Source organism: Anastrepha ludens, chromosome 5 (assembly GCF_028408465.1).
Source record: "Anastrepha ludens isolate Willacy chromosome 5, idAnaLude1.1, whole genome shotgun sequence".
Lineage (NCBI taxonomy): Eukaryota > Metazoa > Arthropoda > Insecta > Diptera > Tephritidae > Anastrepha > Anastrepha ludens.
The window spans coordinates 50,003,254-50,018,967 of NC_071501.1; the positions used below are offsets into that span (position 1 = coordinate 50,003,254).

At 40.6% G+C, this 15,714-nt stretch overlaps 1 protein-coding gene across 1 annotated transcript; it reads left to right on the top strand.

Moving 5' to 3' along the window:
- Positions 1 to 10,893: 10,893 nt before the first annotated feature.
- On the top strand, positions 10,894 to 13,903 carry LOC128864159 (mucin-2-like). The gene is made up of 2 exons (XM_054103681.1): positions 10,894 to 10,989; positions 11,134 to 13,903. The coding sequence occupies exons 1-2, from the start codon at positions 10,974 to 10,976 to the stop codon at positions 13,746 to 13,748; spliced, it is 2,631 nt and encodes an 876-aa protein (XP_053959656.1). The 5' UTR covers positions 10,894 to 10,973; the 3' UTR covers positions 13,749 to 13,903.
- The last annotated feature ends 1,811 nt before the right edge of the window (positions 13,904 to 15,714 follow it).

Sequence of the window (15,714 nt, forward strand, 5' to 3'; positions counted from 1 at the left end):
TATATAAACGTAGTATTGATTTACGCAGAATTATTAACTTTTGATTAAATTGTTTCTCAATCAATTTTTAACCCTGCGCAATTCGAATAAAATAATTGGTGTACATGTCTTAAATTTCAATTTAAAATTAATATCAATGTGTTTCAAAAAAAGATATTACAATTTATTTGAAATTAAACAGTAACTGTGCTAAATCTGTGCTGAAATCTTTAAATGCTCGATTACCTGCATCAAAACAGTATCCCATTTCTCCTTTTTTTGCGTATAAGTTAATCGTCATGTACATATGTATGTGTGCACAAAGTGGAAAATTAAAGGAATATGTGTGTATTGAGTAAATTAATTGGAAAAAATCCAATGGATTCACGCGACAAGCAATTGAACAAATAAAATGTAAAAAATATTTTCATGTGTTAAGATAACCAACGTAAAGCGATTATATTTATACATACATACATATACATACATATATGGATGCATACTTATGCACATCGTGTGCCGACGGCTCTCATTACTTTTATACCCCTGACAAGAGAATATATTTAGCTCTGATTGTCTGAAAGTCAAAAATACATTTAAATATCACAACGAAACTAGTTAAATACAGCCTGTTTAAAGGAAGAGCGACTAGGAAATTCAAACTTAAAGTTCCGTTATAAAAAATTGAAAAGCGATGAAAAACGATTTTGGAGCAGGGTTGCTATTCACATTCTAAAAGCCAAAAATGTTACGTGCGTCTGCAGCAAAGTACTTGAAAAAGTCGAATGCGTTTATAAATAAATGGGTGCAACGGTATACCGAAGTGAAGATCGTTTACGTCGTTCACGGACGAGGCCCAGGAAAAAATACAGGGTCCGGCACTCGAAGTGTCACCAACTTCAGACCGATCGCGAAGCTGAAGCACGGGTACAGTCCAGAGTATTGTTTACAAGCACGCGGAAGCATTTTGCCGAGAGTAAACGCCAAAAAAGAAAATCAGTAATGGATTTCAAGCGTAAAGTCTGATGCAAATATTTGGCTGGAAATTAGAACCAGCGATTGTTCGTGAGCTTGAGCACCTTAACGTAAATAAAGCTTTTGTTTATCGCACCATTACTCGTTACAATGATGCTGGTAGCATCGCGAAACGTCATGGAGGTGGTCATCAAAAGAATGCAACGTCACGTGAAATGGTTCAAAAAGTGAAGAAGCGACTTGAGCGAAATTCCCGCCGAAGTGCAAATCAAATGGCGAAAAAACGGAAAATATCTCACCGTAGCATCCGCCAAATACTGAAAAACGATCTCAAAGTCAAGCCTTACAAGATCCCTAAGGCTCATGATCTTACACCAAAGGAGCAACAAGTCAGACTTGAGAAAGCGAAAGAGTTGCTTCGCTTGGCCGATAGCCGTCAATTTCCGAACAGTGTATTTTCTGACGAGAAAATTTTTCAAATTGAGCAATTCGTAAGCTCCCAAAACGATAACGTTTATTTGACCGACCGTCCATACGAGATTTTGAGGCATCGATTGGCCACCAGGAGGCAGCACCCGCCACAGGCAATGGTTTGGGCCGCTGTAATCGCAAATGGGCGCTGTCCATTCGTTTTCATCGAGCCTGGCACCAAGGTAAATGCGAAATATTATCGGTAAAGTATTATGGAGGTTGCTTTGAAGCCGTGGGCAGACAAACATTTCGGTGGCAGACCATGGACGTTTCAACAGGACTCGGTACCGTCTCACGAAAGCTAGGGTGGACCAAGAATTGCTAAAAAACCACGTTCCGAACTTCATAACGTCCACACAATGACTCTCAAATTCACCCGATGCGAATCCGATGGATTATTCTGTCTGGACCATTTTGGAGAGCAAGGTCCGAACTTAAAGATTCACCAGTCTCGAGGCGCTGAAAAAAGTCATTATCCGCGAGTAGGACAAAATACTTGCAAGTCACATTCGGGCAGCTTGCGATTCGTTTCTGGACCATCTCAAAGCCATAGTCAAAGCAAAAGGAGGTCATATCGAGCAAAAGTAAATTGATTCTTAATTTTGAATTGTTTTCACACATTTTTTACTTTGAATTTAATAAGAGTAATTTTCCAAACTAAATTTATGGCCTTTTTAATTGGTTACACTTCGAGTGCCGGATGCTATATATATACGAGCATATATATTGGCGCTTACAACCTGTTTCTGATGTGCGTCTTGATGTTGTTCCACAAATGGAGGCACCTACAGCTTTAAGCCGACTGCGAACGGCAGATATTTTTTATGAGGAGGAGGAGAAATGCTCGTGAATGTTTGTCATTGCCTGCCGAGGGGCGAACGCTATTAGAAAAAACTTTTTCTATCATTTTGGTGTTTCATGTACGGAGACTCGAACCCATGCACTTCCGAATGGAAAAATTCGATTTTTTAATTAAAATTTAATGCATAATGTGCTTAAAAGCAACCTGAAAGCGTTAGTTCTGGTCGCGAATACTCTATCAAGATCGTGGCCAATACAGGCATATTCGCTTCCAGCTTTAAAGAAATGCACCAACGTGATCCGGAGAAATTTCAAAAGAGTGTCCGGATGACCTCTAAGGCTTTTATATGTTGTATTTTCACCATGTCCATGAGTTATTCTTCCATTATTTAATTGTTGAAAAAAGAAGAACTATACTTTAAAGTATTTATTGCCGAAATTGCATATATAAGTATAGTATGATACATACATATATGCCTCGTTTTTTTGTAATGTAACTACAGATTGAGCAACATTCAAGCTATGCGAATACGCAAAAATTGGGAAGCAAAATGAAAATTATTTAACTGATGTCAAAGAGCGCCAAAATATCGGAGGTGCCCATCTTTTTACGTCGCGTAGCATTTTAAAATTTTTACATGACTTTTTTCGTATAAATTCATACATTTCATCTTAGCTGTCAATGCGAATCTGTCACGGAAAGCGCAGCAAAAGTTTTATCTGACACGGCCTATAAGTTAACGTTTGAGTGAGGCCACAATGGCATTGTCCTGGCAAATGAAAAACATTTTTCTTATCTCGTTTATAAAGAAATATCACAATAAATATTATAAATTATTTGACTATAGAGTGGAATACGATGTACTTAATTGAACACATTTCATTTGTGTTAGACCCCCAACAGGTTTTCATATAATAGGAATATGAATAAGTTCGTGCGGTTTTTTTCGAAATTTGAAACTTTATTGACGTAAAATGGTTACAAATTTAATATTCAAAATATTGTCCATCGCTTACTACTACTTTTTCCCATCTTTCTGGCAATTCACGGATTCCCTTTGTGAAAAATTCGGTCGGTTTTGCCGCAATCCACGAATCGATCCATTTTTTGACTTCATCGTAATTACGGAAGTGCTGGTCAGCCAGGCCATGTTGCATCGATCGGAAGAGATAGTAATCGGATGGCGCAAGGTCTGGACTATACGGCGGGTGGGGTAGGACATCCCATTTGAGCGTTTCTAAGTATGTTTTGACCACTTGTGCAACATGTGGCCGAACATTGTCATGTTGCAAAATAACTTTGTCGTGTCTATCGGCGTATTGCGGCCGTTTTTCTCGCAGTGCTCGGCTCAAACGCATCAATTGTCGTCGGTAGACATCCCCCGTAATCGTTTCATTCGGTTTCAGTAGCTCATAATACACAACACCCAGCTGGTCCCACCAGATACACAGCATAACCTTCAGGCCATGAATATTCTGCGCCGACGTCGATGTTGAAGCATGGCCAGGGTATCCATACGTTGCCCGACGTTTTGGATTGTCGTAATGGACCCACTTTTCATCGCCAGTCACAATTCGATGCAAAAAACCCTTTCTTTTGTGCCGTTGAAGCAGTTGTTCGCATGCCATAAAACGGCGTTCAACGTCTCTTGGCTTCAATTCATACGGCACCCAATGGCCTACCTTTCGGATCATTCCCATGGCTTTTAAACGTTTGGAAATGGTTGATTGATCAACTCCCAAAGTTTTTGCAACCTCTTCTTGCGTTTGAGCCGGATCTTGATCGAGCAATTCCTCCAATTCGGTATCCATGAACTTTGGCGGCGCACCCTCGCGTTCTTCGTCTTCCAAGCCAAAATCACCACTTTTAAAGCGTGCAAACCACTTCTGGCACGTTCGCTCAGATAGAGCATGCTCACCATAAACTTCCACCAAGATACGATGACTTTCGGCTGCTTTTTTCTTCATATTAAAATAATGAAGAAGAATTCCCCGCAAAAACACATTATTTGGCACGAAATTCGACATTTTCAAGTGTGGTAAAAATATTGTTGTTTACGCTTCAAATAAAAAACTTATACTGACGTTTGTGCCTTACGACAGTAGCTCTCCAATGAATGTTTGGAAATGTGGATCGATGGAATAATAATCAAGTTACGCCATCTGTTGTAAAACCGCACGAACTTATTCATAGTCCTATTAGTTCCGTGACAAATGTTTAAATGGATAAAATCAGAAATTTTGACCTCAAATGATTCGGCTTTTGAGAAGAAAGCGTGGAAATAAAGCCAAGAGGGAAGAAGTTCTTGCTTCGAACGACGGTTATAAGGCCTTTTGACCTTATGAGTAATTTATAAAAAGTACGATAACCCAAAAGTACAATGTGCACTTGACTTTAATGAAAGTGGAATAAGGGTTGATATTTAAATAAACAAATCTTCTTCAAATATAAAAAATTCTAGGCCGAATGGTTTTGTGCTCTGGCAAACAGTGGCCAATCTCTGTGTGTATTTTTCCTAAGAAAAGTTTTCTTATTAGAATTAGAATTAGAATTAGAATTTGTCGGCGGCAGGCGGCATAAACTTTAGTTTATTTTCTTACATCTCTAAGAAAATATTATTTCCGAGTATTTTAAATTTGATTTACCCTTCGGTGAACTAACTACTTTGAGTGGATACGATTTCCGCGGCATCTTCACGGTGACAATTTCAGAGGTTATAAACGAATAGCAGCACATGATTGTGAAGAGTGGGAAATGGCCAATTGGCAGCTATATTTGAAAATATCATTAGCAAAAATTTTGCTGATAAAATTATTTTATCTAACTATTACTCGTGAAGTGTTTCTTTGTTTGTTGGCCTTGAAATAGAAAAGAACTCTTCATATGTATTGGCAAAAAATATTATTAGCAAACCTATAACATAGGTATGTACATATGTATGCCCGTGTACAATTGCAAAAAATAATCTTTTATGAGAATAAAAAATTGATATAAAGAAAACGGCCAACTGTGCTGTGTCATGGGAACTTACACAAAAGTGAAATATATTCTAACACAGATAACTAACTAATGTTGATTTAAAAAAAAATACCAAAATATTATAAATTTTTTATAACTATTTATTATTTAGTGCGCGGATGGGGGGGATATGGCTAAATCGGCTCCTATTATCGTTCTGAGCATTTTGGTTCTGAGTATATCTTGATTTCTTCATGCTGTTACATACGGCGTTACGTGAAAAAAAGTTACAATACCCTTGTGAATAAGTGTGCGCGGGTATAAAAACGTTGTTCCTTTAATATCTTGGAAAGATACTTGAATTTAAATTATATGTGCAGGAGAGTCGAGGTAAATCCTATAAACATTAAACAAGTCGTGAGGCTGCAACCCGGAGTAGGAAAAAAAGCTGCGACACTAGAACTGTTTTGCGCCGAATAGTAACGTTTGCCTTCTTATTTCTTTCGAAGTATCCGAGGGAGCTAAGTCTGGAGAATAGGAGGGATGTGAAATGAGTTGGAACCCTATTTAAATTAATTTTGCGACCATAACTGCTGAGACGTGAGCTGGTGCGTTGTCGTAATGGCAAAGGCAAACTACTCGACTTACTCGATTCAAATGAATTAAAAACACAAAGAAATATACAAATCTGGCTGAGACTTGGTGTGTGCTATTCCAAGAGATGTTACTAACTAAACATAACTTCGATACGTGACAGTAGTGTGATTTCTCTGATTTTGAACAGACTTTTCTAACGACCCTCTTAATTATATAAATGCATACCAATGCTAGATTTTCAACTTTTTACTGTTTAAAATATATGTAAACATGACTTTCGGCAAAAAACTATGTTTTATAGATTACTTGGGATTATAGAAGAATAAAATTAAAGGTAAATTTTTTTAATAAAATGTCGCCGCCGTAGCCGAATGCGGTGGTGCGTGACTACCACTCGGAATTCAGAGAGAACATAGGTTCGAATCTCGGTGGAAGATCAAAATAAAGAAAACAGTTTTTTCTAATAGCGGTCGCCCCTCGGCAGTCAATGGCAAACCTCCGAGTGTATTTCTGCCATGAAAAAGCTCCTCATAAAAAAAAACTGCCGTTCGGAATCGGCTTGAAATTGTAAGTCCCCCCATTTGTGGAATAATATCAAGACGCACGCACACCACAAATAGGAGGAGGAGCTCGGTCAAACACCCAAAATGGATGTATGCACCAATTATATATACCCCAAAAAGGAAGATGAGGAAGAGGAAGCCCAAATCTCCGTTGGAAGAACCAAGTGCGCAGGATCTGTTAGCTCTCGAGATTTCTAACTGGCACCAGCGAGCGCAGGATAGAAACAGCTGTTGCACTATCTGGAACTAGTCCGAATCTGCTTTTAGGCGTATTTTTTTCACGTAGTTGTGTATTAAAAAAATGCATTTTGACAGCCTCTTGCGAATTTCAAATGCCATATTATGCTATCTGTGGTGCTAGCACCTACGCGACTGTTGAGAGTTATAAATATTTGCTTCGTAAGGGAAGAAGAGTCGATTGCATGTACATCTGTAAGTACGTATGTGTGTATACGCCTATGAACAAATGCATGCATATCTTATCAATGTACATTTATTCTTAGCTTGTTCCTCAGTAGACTGTTACTTGTAAAAATAGAATCCAATTAATTAATTGAATTGTACCACGTAAAGGGAGCATGAATGGATGTAATTTTAGAATTCACAAAACATACAGGTGGCAAATCCCCATTTAGTTGGGGAACTATGTAATAGCTTAGACAGACGGATACTGATACTGAAAAATAATTATTTATTTAAAAAATCTTAAATTGCAATTTCTCAAACTGCTTCGAAATATCAAAACAGTTAAAGTAATTTCAAACTTGTTAGTGCCATCTAGCATTGCATCTAGTCTTTCTTGTTCTTCTCTTGAAAAGTTTTATTACATTTCATTCATTAACTGTAATTTTTCGGCAATGTTGCCATCGAAAATTGCCCTAATCCGCTTAATTATAAGAATTAAGTCAGTTGTCCATTCGCATTAGTTGCACTTTTTTCTTGAGATAAAAAAAATTAAAGTCGTTATTATGCACGATTACGTCTTAGCAGGTAAATAATCATAATTCAGTTATGAGAGGTTTGCTGACTTGTGAAATTAGAATTTTGAAACTCCCCTACAAAAGGTTGCGTTTAAGAAGTATGCAGAATGTGGAAAAAATGAAATCGCTTTTGGTAAAAATGGTAGCAAAAAAGTATATCTTTACTTACTGAAAACAAATGGGTTAATTTAATTAAAGAATTATATTTTAGTTCCGAATTTCCCCATTATTAAGCTTTCCTGTTACTTACGCAAAATAGGGTTATATTAAAGCATTTCATAGAAGAAGCGGGCTCATCATAAATTTAATTGACTAAACAAAAACTTTGAACATACTTACACCTTACTTAACTACGCTTTGCCTACGAATGCTTAGAGTTTTGACTCCCAAGTCATGACTTTTCAGACATTACTTACTACTTCCCCAGCACCTGTACTTATTTAAAATAATTATAATATTCTCCTGCTTAAATCACCTACCTTTGTCGTACCGACCCCTGTGTATGCTGGAAACAGTGAGAAAGATACACGGATGCATTATCTGTGAACGAAGTCAGGAGCATTTAGGAGACCCAACAGGTCTCTCTTACAACCAATTCGGCTTCCGGATAGCTAGATCTACGGTCGATGCAATAAGAACGATGCTAGAAATAGCACGAAGGGCTATAAGTGCGGAAGGTCTGCAAGAAAGTTTTGCGCTGTGATCATCTTAGGCGGTATCAATGCTTTTAACTCGGCAAACTGGCGTAGCACCATCACTACCCGTAAGGGATTTAACGTCTCAGCCTGTCCACTTAATCAGCAGTTATTTGATTTTTTGATTTGTACGATGCAGTGCTGAAGGTGAAGCTTCCGGCCAATACCAAGTAGTAGTGCTCTGGTAGTAGTTGATAGTTGACCACTTATCAGGAGGCCAAAAAACCGAAGCTGTTCTAATAGGTGCTGAAGGGCGAAAGTCCTTTGAGTTGAATATAGGTAGTCACCAAATAAACTCGAAAAGGCGATCAAATATCTCAAGGTCTCGATCGACACAAAACTTTGTTTCAGGCTGCATTTAATAAATGCAAGTCCCAAGGCGACTTCTATCAATGGTGCTCTGAAACGATTTTTCACTAAAATAGGAAGGTCCCAAAGTAATCATGGGCAATTACTGTCATTGGCTGCTGACTCCATAATTCTTTATGCATGACCTATCTGGCAGGAACCAAAAAGTTCAATCTACGGGAAGTCACCCAGACATACGGGCAAGGTGCGCTGTGTGTAGCTTGCGTGTACAGAACTATATCTGATAACGCAACCTGTCTAAAAGCTGGAAAGCTGGACCGGCTCTATAACGTGCAAGGAGCCCGGTCCACACCAGTATAAAAAGGTGCTGAGCGTTGGCCAGCGCCGTTTTAAGCTGGCAGTTAGACCTTTCTGTTCAAACTGCCCGGATACTGACGGAAGCGCAAAACATGTAATTTTTTATTGCGCCTGCTTCAAAGAGGAACGAGCTATTCTCGAACAAGCCCTGGATCATCAACCACCCGCCAGCAACGTTATACAAGATATGTGTACTACCAGCAGTAAGTGGGAGGCAGCCCAAACGTTCGCGGCTAAAGGTATGACGCAACTCCGCCATTTTGATTGGAAACGGAAGGCGATGCAGCAACAGTTACAGCAGCAGCAGCAGTGAAGGCGGACGGTATGACGAACCGACGACAAGCACAGACTTTTTTAGTGAAGCACTCACTACAATATCGCACAGAAGACCAGATGGTAGTGGGTTAATATAAGACAATTGAGACTTTTCCGATATCTCCTTTACTTTACTTTAGAATCACCTTTGAACACAGTGGACGTAATCGGGACAATCGTCGGCGTATAGCCTTCATATGCCTGCAGGAGATGAACCTGGACGCAGGTACTTATTGAGTCTTCGGACATAAAGGCGGCTCTACCTATATGTTACACCTTTCTAGTCCCAGGGTAAATTAAGTCAAAGTGGGATAATTGTTATAGTATATACATATAATATATAGTACTAGTGGGATTATTATTATTATATTTGGAGGGATTTTTGTCCTGTAGGCGTGGTCGTGGTGTTAATTTGCCTGATGTTACCACTATTCTTTATAATGAAATAAACATCCGTTTTTAGATTGGATATGCCTCCTAGAACGAAAGTCATTGGATTCGCGGATAATATCGTGGTGTTAATGGCAGCAAAACACATTCAAGATGTTAAAGGGATCGCCAGCGAATCTGTGAATAGCATCAAGGCTTAGTTGACATCCATGAACCTGGAATTAGCTGACCACAAAACTGATGCGGATGTACTAAGCAGCAGGAAGACAATAGAATTTATGAAGGTAAATGTTGGGACTGTCCTAGGGGTGTAACTAAATACCTAGGGGTGATGATTGATTCCTTTGTCTAGTCTTGGACTAGTTCCGATCGATATTTTGGCAAAATAAATGTAGATGGTATACATATTTATATCCAGATACGGAGGTAGAGCAAGGCGTACAGAAATTGCTGCAGAAGAAAGGCGTCGTTCGATCGCCCACTGGCAAGAACGGCGAAGCAGATCACCTAAGGGTGGATGGACGCATGAGTTAACATCTACTCTTACGATGCTGTTAAAAAGGATCCTTGGGGGAACAAATTACTACCTAATTCTATTCCTTTCAAGGCACGGGGAATTTAGAAAATACCTTCCTAGATTTGGCCATGACAGTTCACCAAACTGCCCAATCTGCCCGGAGACGGAAGAAGATATAGATCACGTTTTGTTCCAATGCCCACGCTATGCTCCCGAAACCTTTAAAATCCTAAACGGAGAAAATAGGGTAAACTTTATGCTGAAGTCAAGTGATAATTGGAAAGGGTAATGGGCGCATTTAACCCATATTCATATACATTTAAGCAGTTCCGCGGGGAGACTGGTGAATTGTGGAGAGGTGTTTAGTACGTTGGTGTAGTTGTGATGCTGCTATGCCGGTATACCAGTGCTCATGAGAGTTTCCCCTTCAGGGGCGTCATCCCGCTAAAACCCAGTCCCCTCTACTAGTGCTCCTGCGCACTCTTGACTTTGGTTAAATCTATCTAAATTGAAATTTATTTGATTAGAAATAAGATATCAGACTTCCAAATTAATATAAGCCATAAACAAACTATTGGCTCACACTCAAATAATACCGTTGTCATAGGTATATTTGTTTGCATACTAGCAATTTTCATTGTTATAAAGATACTAGTCAGACGGTCTTGATATTGATCTATTGAATTCTACACTCTTGAATATTTGATCGACTTCAACAATTTCAAAAAATATTTGTTTCGCGTATACATATATGTGTGTTTGTATATGTACATATGCATTTATAGATACAGTGTTCGAACAACGGGAAAATGAGATACCGCTTTTAAAACGCTTGTACATTTTAAAGGTAGATGTCAAATTTCTCTTACATATCTTCACACATGTTTGTACATAACATACGCACATACACATATGCGGGAAAATCTGTAAGTGAAATGCTATAAAAATGAGAAATATTTTCAATTTTTGCACAGTGTAACGGTAAGCATCACCTAAAACACTATCGGCAGCAGTATTGTCGGCAGCAATAATTCTCTAGGCAAATTTCATCAGATCCAGTACAGTATGAGGAAAGCTCTTGGTAAGTGAAGTGCAATCATATTGCAATTATTAGGACATACAAGTTATAATTCACATATGCATATTCTGATTCACTGTATTCTGTATACTTTTTCTTCATGTAATTCATACGTCATATAACGACTCTATTAATATGGGGTCGCAGTATTCGTAGGCGTGTTTCTAGCCTTAGCGGGCGTAACTAATGCTGCGGCTTTGGATTCAAGATCATGTGGTAACGATGTGGAGACAACAACACCCCCCCCGTGCACCAAAACGCCTCAGCCAACAACAACGTGTGCTCCAATAAAAACTCCTGCACCAACAACAACCCCTTCACCAACAACAACTCCTGGTCCTACAACAACCCCCGCTCCAACGACAACTTCTGCACCAACAACGACCACGTGCAAAACAACCACTCCTGTTCCAACAACAACTCCTGCACCAACAACAACCCCTGCACCAACAACAACCCCTGCTCCTACTACAACTCCTGCTCCAACAACAACTCCTGCACCAACAACAACCACGTGCAAAATAACAACTCCAGTTCCAACAACAACTCCCGCTCCAACGACTACTCCTGCACCGACAACAACCCCTGCCCCAACGACAACTCCTGCGCCAACGACGACGCCTGCACCAACAAAATCTCCCGCTCCAACGACCACTCCAGCTCCAACGACAACCGTGTGCAAAACAGTGACTTCTGTTCCAACAACAACTCCCGCACCAACAACAACTCCCGCTCCAACGACAACTCCTGCACCAACGACAACTCCTGCGCCAACAACACCCACGTGCAAAACAACAACTCCTGTTCCAACAACAACTCCTGCTCCAACAACAACTCCTGCTCCAACGACAACTCCTGCTCCAACGACAACTCCTGCTCCAACGACAACTCCTGCACCAACAACAACTCTCGCTCCAACAACAACTCCCGCTCCAACGACAACTCCTGCACCAACAACAGCCTCGTGCAAAACAACAACTCCTGTTCCAACAACAACTCCCGCTCCAACGACAACTCCTGCACCAACAACAACCCCTGCTCCTACTACAACTCCTGCGCCAAAAACAACCACGTGCAAAACAACAACTCCAGTTCCAACAACAACTCCCGCTCCAACGACAACTCCTGCTCCAACGACAACCCCGGTACCAACAACAACCCCTGCAGCAACAACAACCCCTGCTCCTACTACAACTCCTGTTCCAACGACAACCCCTGCACCAACCACAACTCCTGCGCCAACAACAACCACGTGCAAAACAACAACTCCTGTTCCAACAACAACTCCCGCTCCAACGACAACTCCTGCACCAACAACAACCCCTGCTCCTACTACAACTCCTGCGCCAAAAACAACCACGTGCAAAACAACAACCCCTGCCCCAACAACAACTCCAGTTCCAACAACAACTCCCGCTCCAACGACCACTCCAGCTCCAACCACAACCGTGTGCAAAACAGTGACTCCTGTTCCAACAACAACTCCCGCTCCAACGACAACTCCTGCACCAACAACAACCCCTGCTCCTACTACAACTCCTGCGCCAACAACAACTCCCGCTCCAACAACAGCCTCGTGCAAAACAACAACTCCAGTTCCAACAACAACTCCCGCTCCAACGACAACTCCTGCACCAACAACAACCCCTGCTCCTACTACAACTCCTGCGCCAAAAACAACCACGTGCAAAACAACAACTCCAGTTCCAACAACAACTCCCGCACCAACAACAACCCCGGTACCAACAACAACCCCTGCAGCAACAACAACCCCTGCTCCTACTACAACTCCTGCGCCAAAAACAACCACGTGCAAAACAACAACCCCTGCCCCAACAACAACTCCAGTTCCAACAACAACTCCCGCTCCAACGACCACTCCAGCTCCAACCACAACCGTGTGCAAAACAGTGACTCCTGTTCCAACAACAACTCCCGCTCCAACGACAACTCCTGCACCAACAACAACCCCTGCTCCTACTACAACTCCTGCGCCAACAACAACTCCCGCTCCAACAACAGCCTCGTGCAAAACAACAACTCCTGTTCCAACAACAACTCCCGCTCCAACGACAACTCCTGCACCAACAACAGCCTCGTGCAAAACAACAACTCCTGTTCCAACAACAACTCCCGCTCCAACGACAACTCCTGCAGCAACAACAACCCCTGCTCCTACTACAACTCCTGCGCCAAAAACAACCACGTGCAAAACAACAACCCCTGCCCCAACAACAACTCCAGTTCCAACAACAACTCCCGCTCCAACGACCACTCCAGCTCCAACCACAACCGTGTGCAAAACAGTGACTCCTGTTCCAACAACAACTCCCGCTCCAACAACAACTCCCGTTCCAACAACAACTCCTTCTCCAACGACAACTCCCGTTCCAACGACCACTGCTGTTCTAATAACAACTCCTGCACCAACAACTCCTGTTGCATCTACATTAAAACCATGCGAAACTACGCCACCACCGTGCACCACGGCTCCTCCTCCGTGCACCACAACTCCACCCCCATGCTCTGGATCCGTCTCCGGCAAGGCTAAGCCATCTATGGACACCAATATCGATCGACAGATTCAGTATAGTTGTTCAGATAAAAGGAATGGCTTTTTGATACCATCTTTAAGCAATTGCAACGATTTTTACATTTGCCGTGAAGGAGAGGCTGTAAAGGTTACCTGTGGTAACTTACATTTTAATGCCATTAGGGGACTCTGCGATCTTCCTGAGTATGCTGGTTGTATGAAATCCTAAACCTAGAAAACGAAACCAAGAAAAGAAATGGAATGCATGCAACCCATGTTATTCGTAATTTATAATAAATGATTTATTAACAAACCTACGTGACATTTATTTTAAAAAGGGCATTGTATAATTAATGGCAATAGTAAATATATGTTTATCTATTTTAAAAGCATGTATATTTCATTCTAAGTGTAGTCTATAAAACTATATATATACAAGTATAAATAGGTATATAAATATATGTGGCGCGTAAGTCCTTTGTCCGGCATTTGTCCGAGCTTTTGCTCCAGTTTGTGGTGTGCGTCTTGATGTTGTTCTACAAATGGAGGGACCTACAGTTTTAAGGCAACTCCGAACCTCAGATAGTTTTATATGACGAGCTTTAGGCGTGAAGTTCATAGAGCACTGGCGGCATCATCGGTCCTTATTTCTGTCGAAAGGGGGAAGGAGCTGCCGTTACGGTGAATGGCGAGCGCTTTCGAGCCATGCTGACTAAATTTTTGTTTCTAAAAATTAATCAGCTGACATCGACGACATTTGGTTGCAACAGAACGGCACAACTTGCCCTGCAACGCGCTTAGTTCCGATGTTTCATTCGCGGTCACACGAGGAAAATCGTTTTCGACAACATTTGTTGCTTTTGACGTTTACTTCTTCAGTCGTGATTTTTGTGATTTTTATAAAGTGAAGAAAATAATTTGTTTTAAGTTTACCGCCAAAAAAAGTGTTTCCCTGTGTAAACCTGGACTTAACAAGCGATTTATTGCAATATTCAAGCCACCATTGACGTTATGCGGCCAGATTTATTGGATATCGTATTCAGAAAATAAATGATATTTACCAGATTATATATTAATAAAAAAAAAAAATCATTCCAACAATATTCCTTTTAGTTTATTTATTCGGTTTTCTTATATCCTCTTCCTGACAATATATCATAATTTTCCATCAACAAAATTGAATTCATTATCACAAACTGTCTTCTGAATTTTAGCAAACAGCGAAATATACGACAGTATTTTCTCAATTAAAGTTTTATTATTTCGTTACTGAAGTAGAGAGCCGCAACGTGTCATGAAAATTGAGCATGAAAAACAATAAATGTATGTTTTGAATTTGCATAAATATATACTAAGTTGTCCAATATGTTTTGCGGTTCGGTAAGAAAAACATAATTTTATAGTTTGAAATACACTTTATTATTCAGTATAGTCGGATTGAAGCGGCGATCAAGCTAAGCAGCTAAAAGAACGACATTGTTATCTCTAGAACACAGCCCAACGCGTCGTGCGTCGGGACAAGAGGAGCTACATCAACAATTTGGCAGACGATGCTGAAACAGTACTTAGACCCGATGATTTTCGTGTGTTATTCAAGATCACGGAAAAAATGGTGGACAAAAGCTTGAGCGTTAAAGACCTAAACGGAAATCTCCTAATGACGGAAGAAGATCAGATTCGACGCTGCTTAAAAATGTTTTAGACCCTGCTTTAGACAAACAGTCCGTCTCCAGTAGAACAATAGAGATTAATGCTAGAATCAAAACTGCACCACCCATCGCTGCTGCGATAAAACAACATCCCAATAATAAGGCCGTCGGCATTGAGGGCATACCATCTGAGCTTTTTAAAGCCAATATATAGTACTGCTCTCTGACGAAATATGTCTCCCACTTATAACATCTGTGTGGGACAATGTAACCTATCCTCAAGAGTGGAAAGAAAGAATTATTTGGAAGCTGGCAAAGAAAGGTCACTTGAAAAACTGTCACAACCGGAGAGGCATTTGTGTCTCCCTTCTGTTGCAAAAATAATAGCCCGCATTAAACTTGGCCGGTTAAAAACCCACCTCGAAGCATCGATTAGTTCCTGCCAAGCTAGAGTTCGTAGTGGTTTTCCTGTGCATACCATATGAACACACTCCGTGTTATCATAAAAGAATGCACCGTGCATAACTCCAAACTTCACCTGCTGTT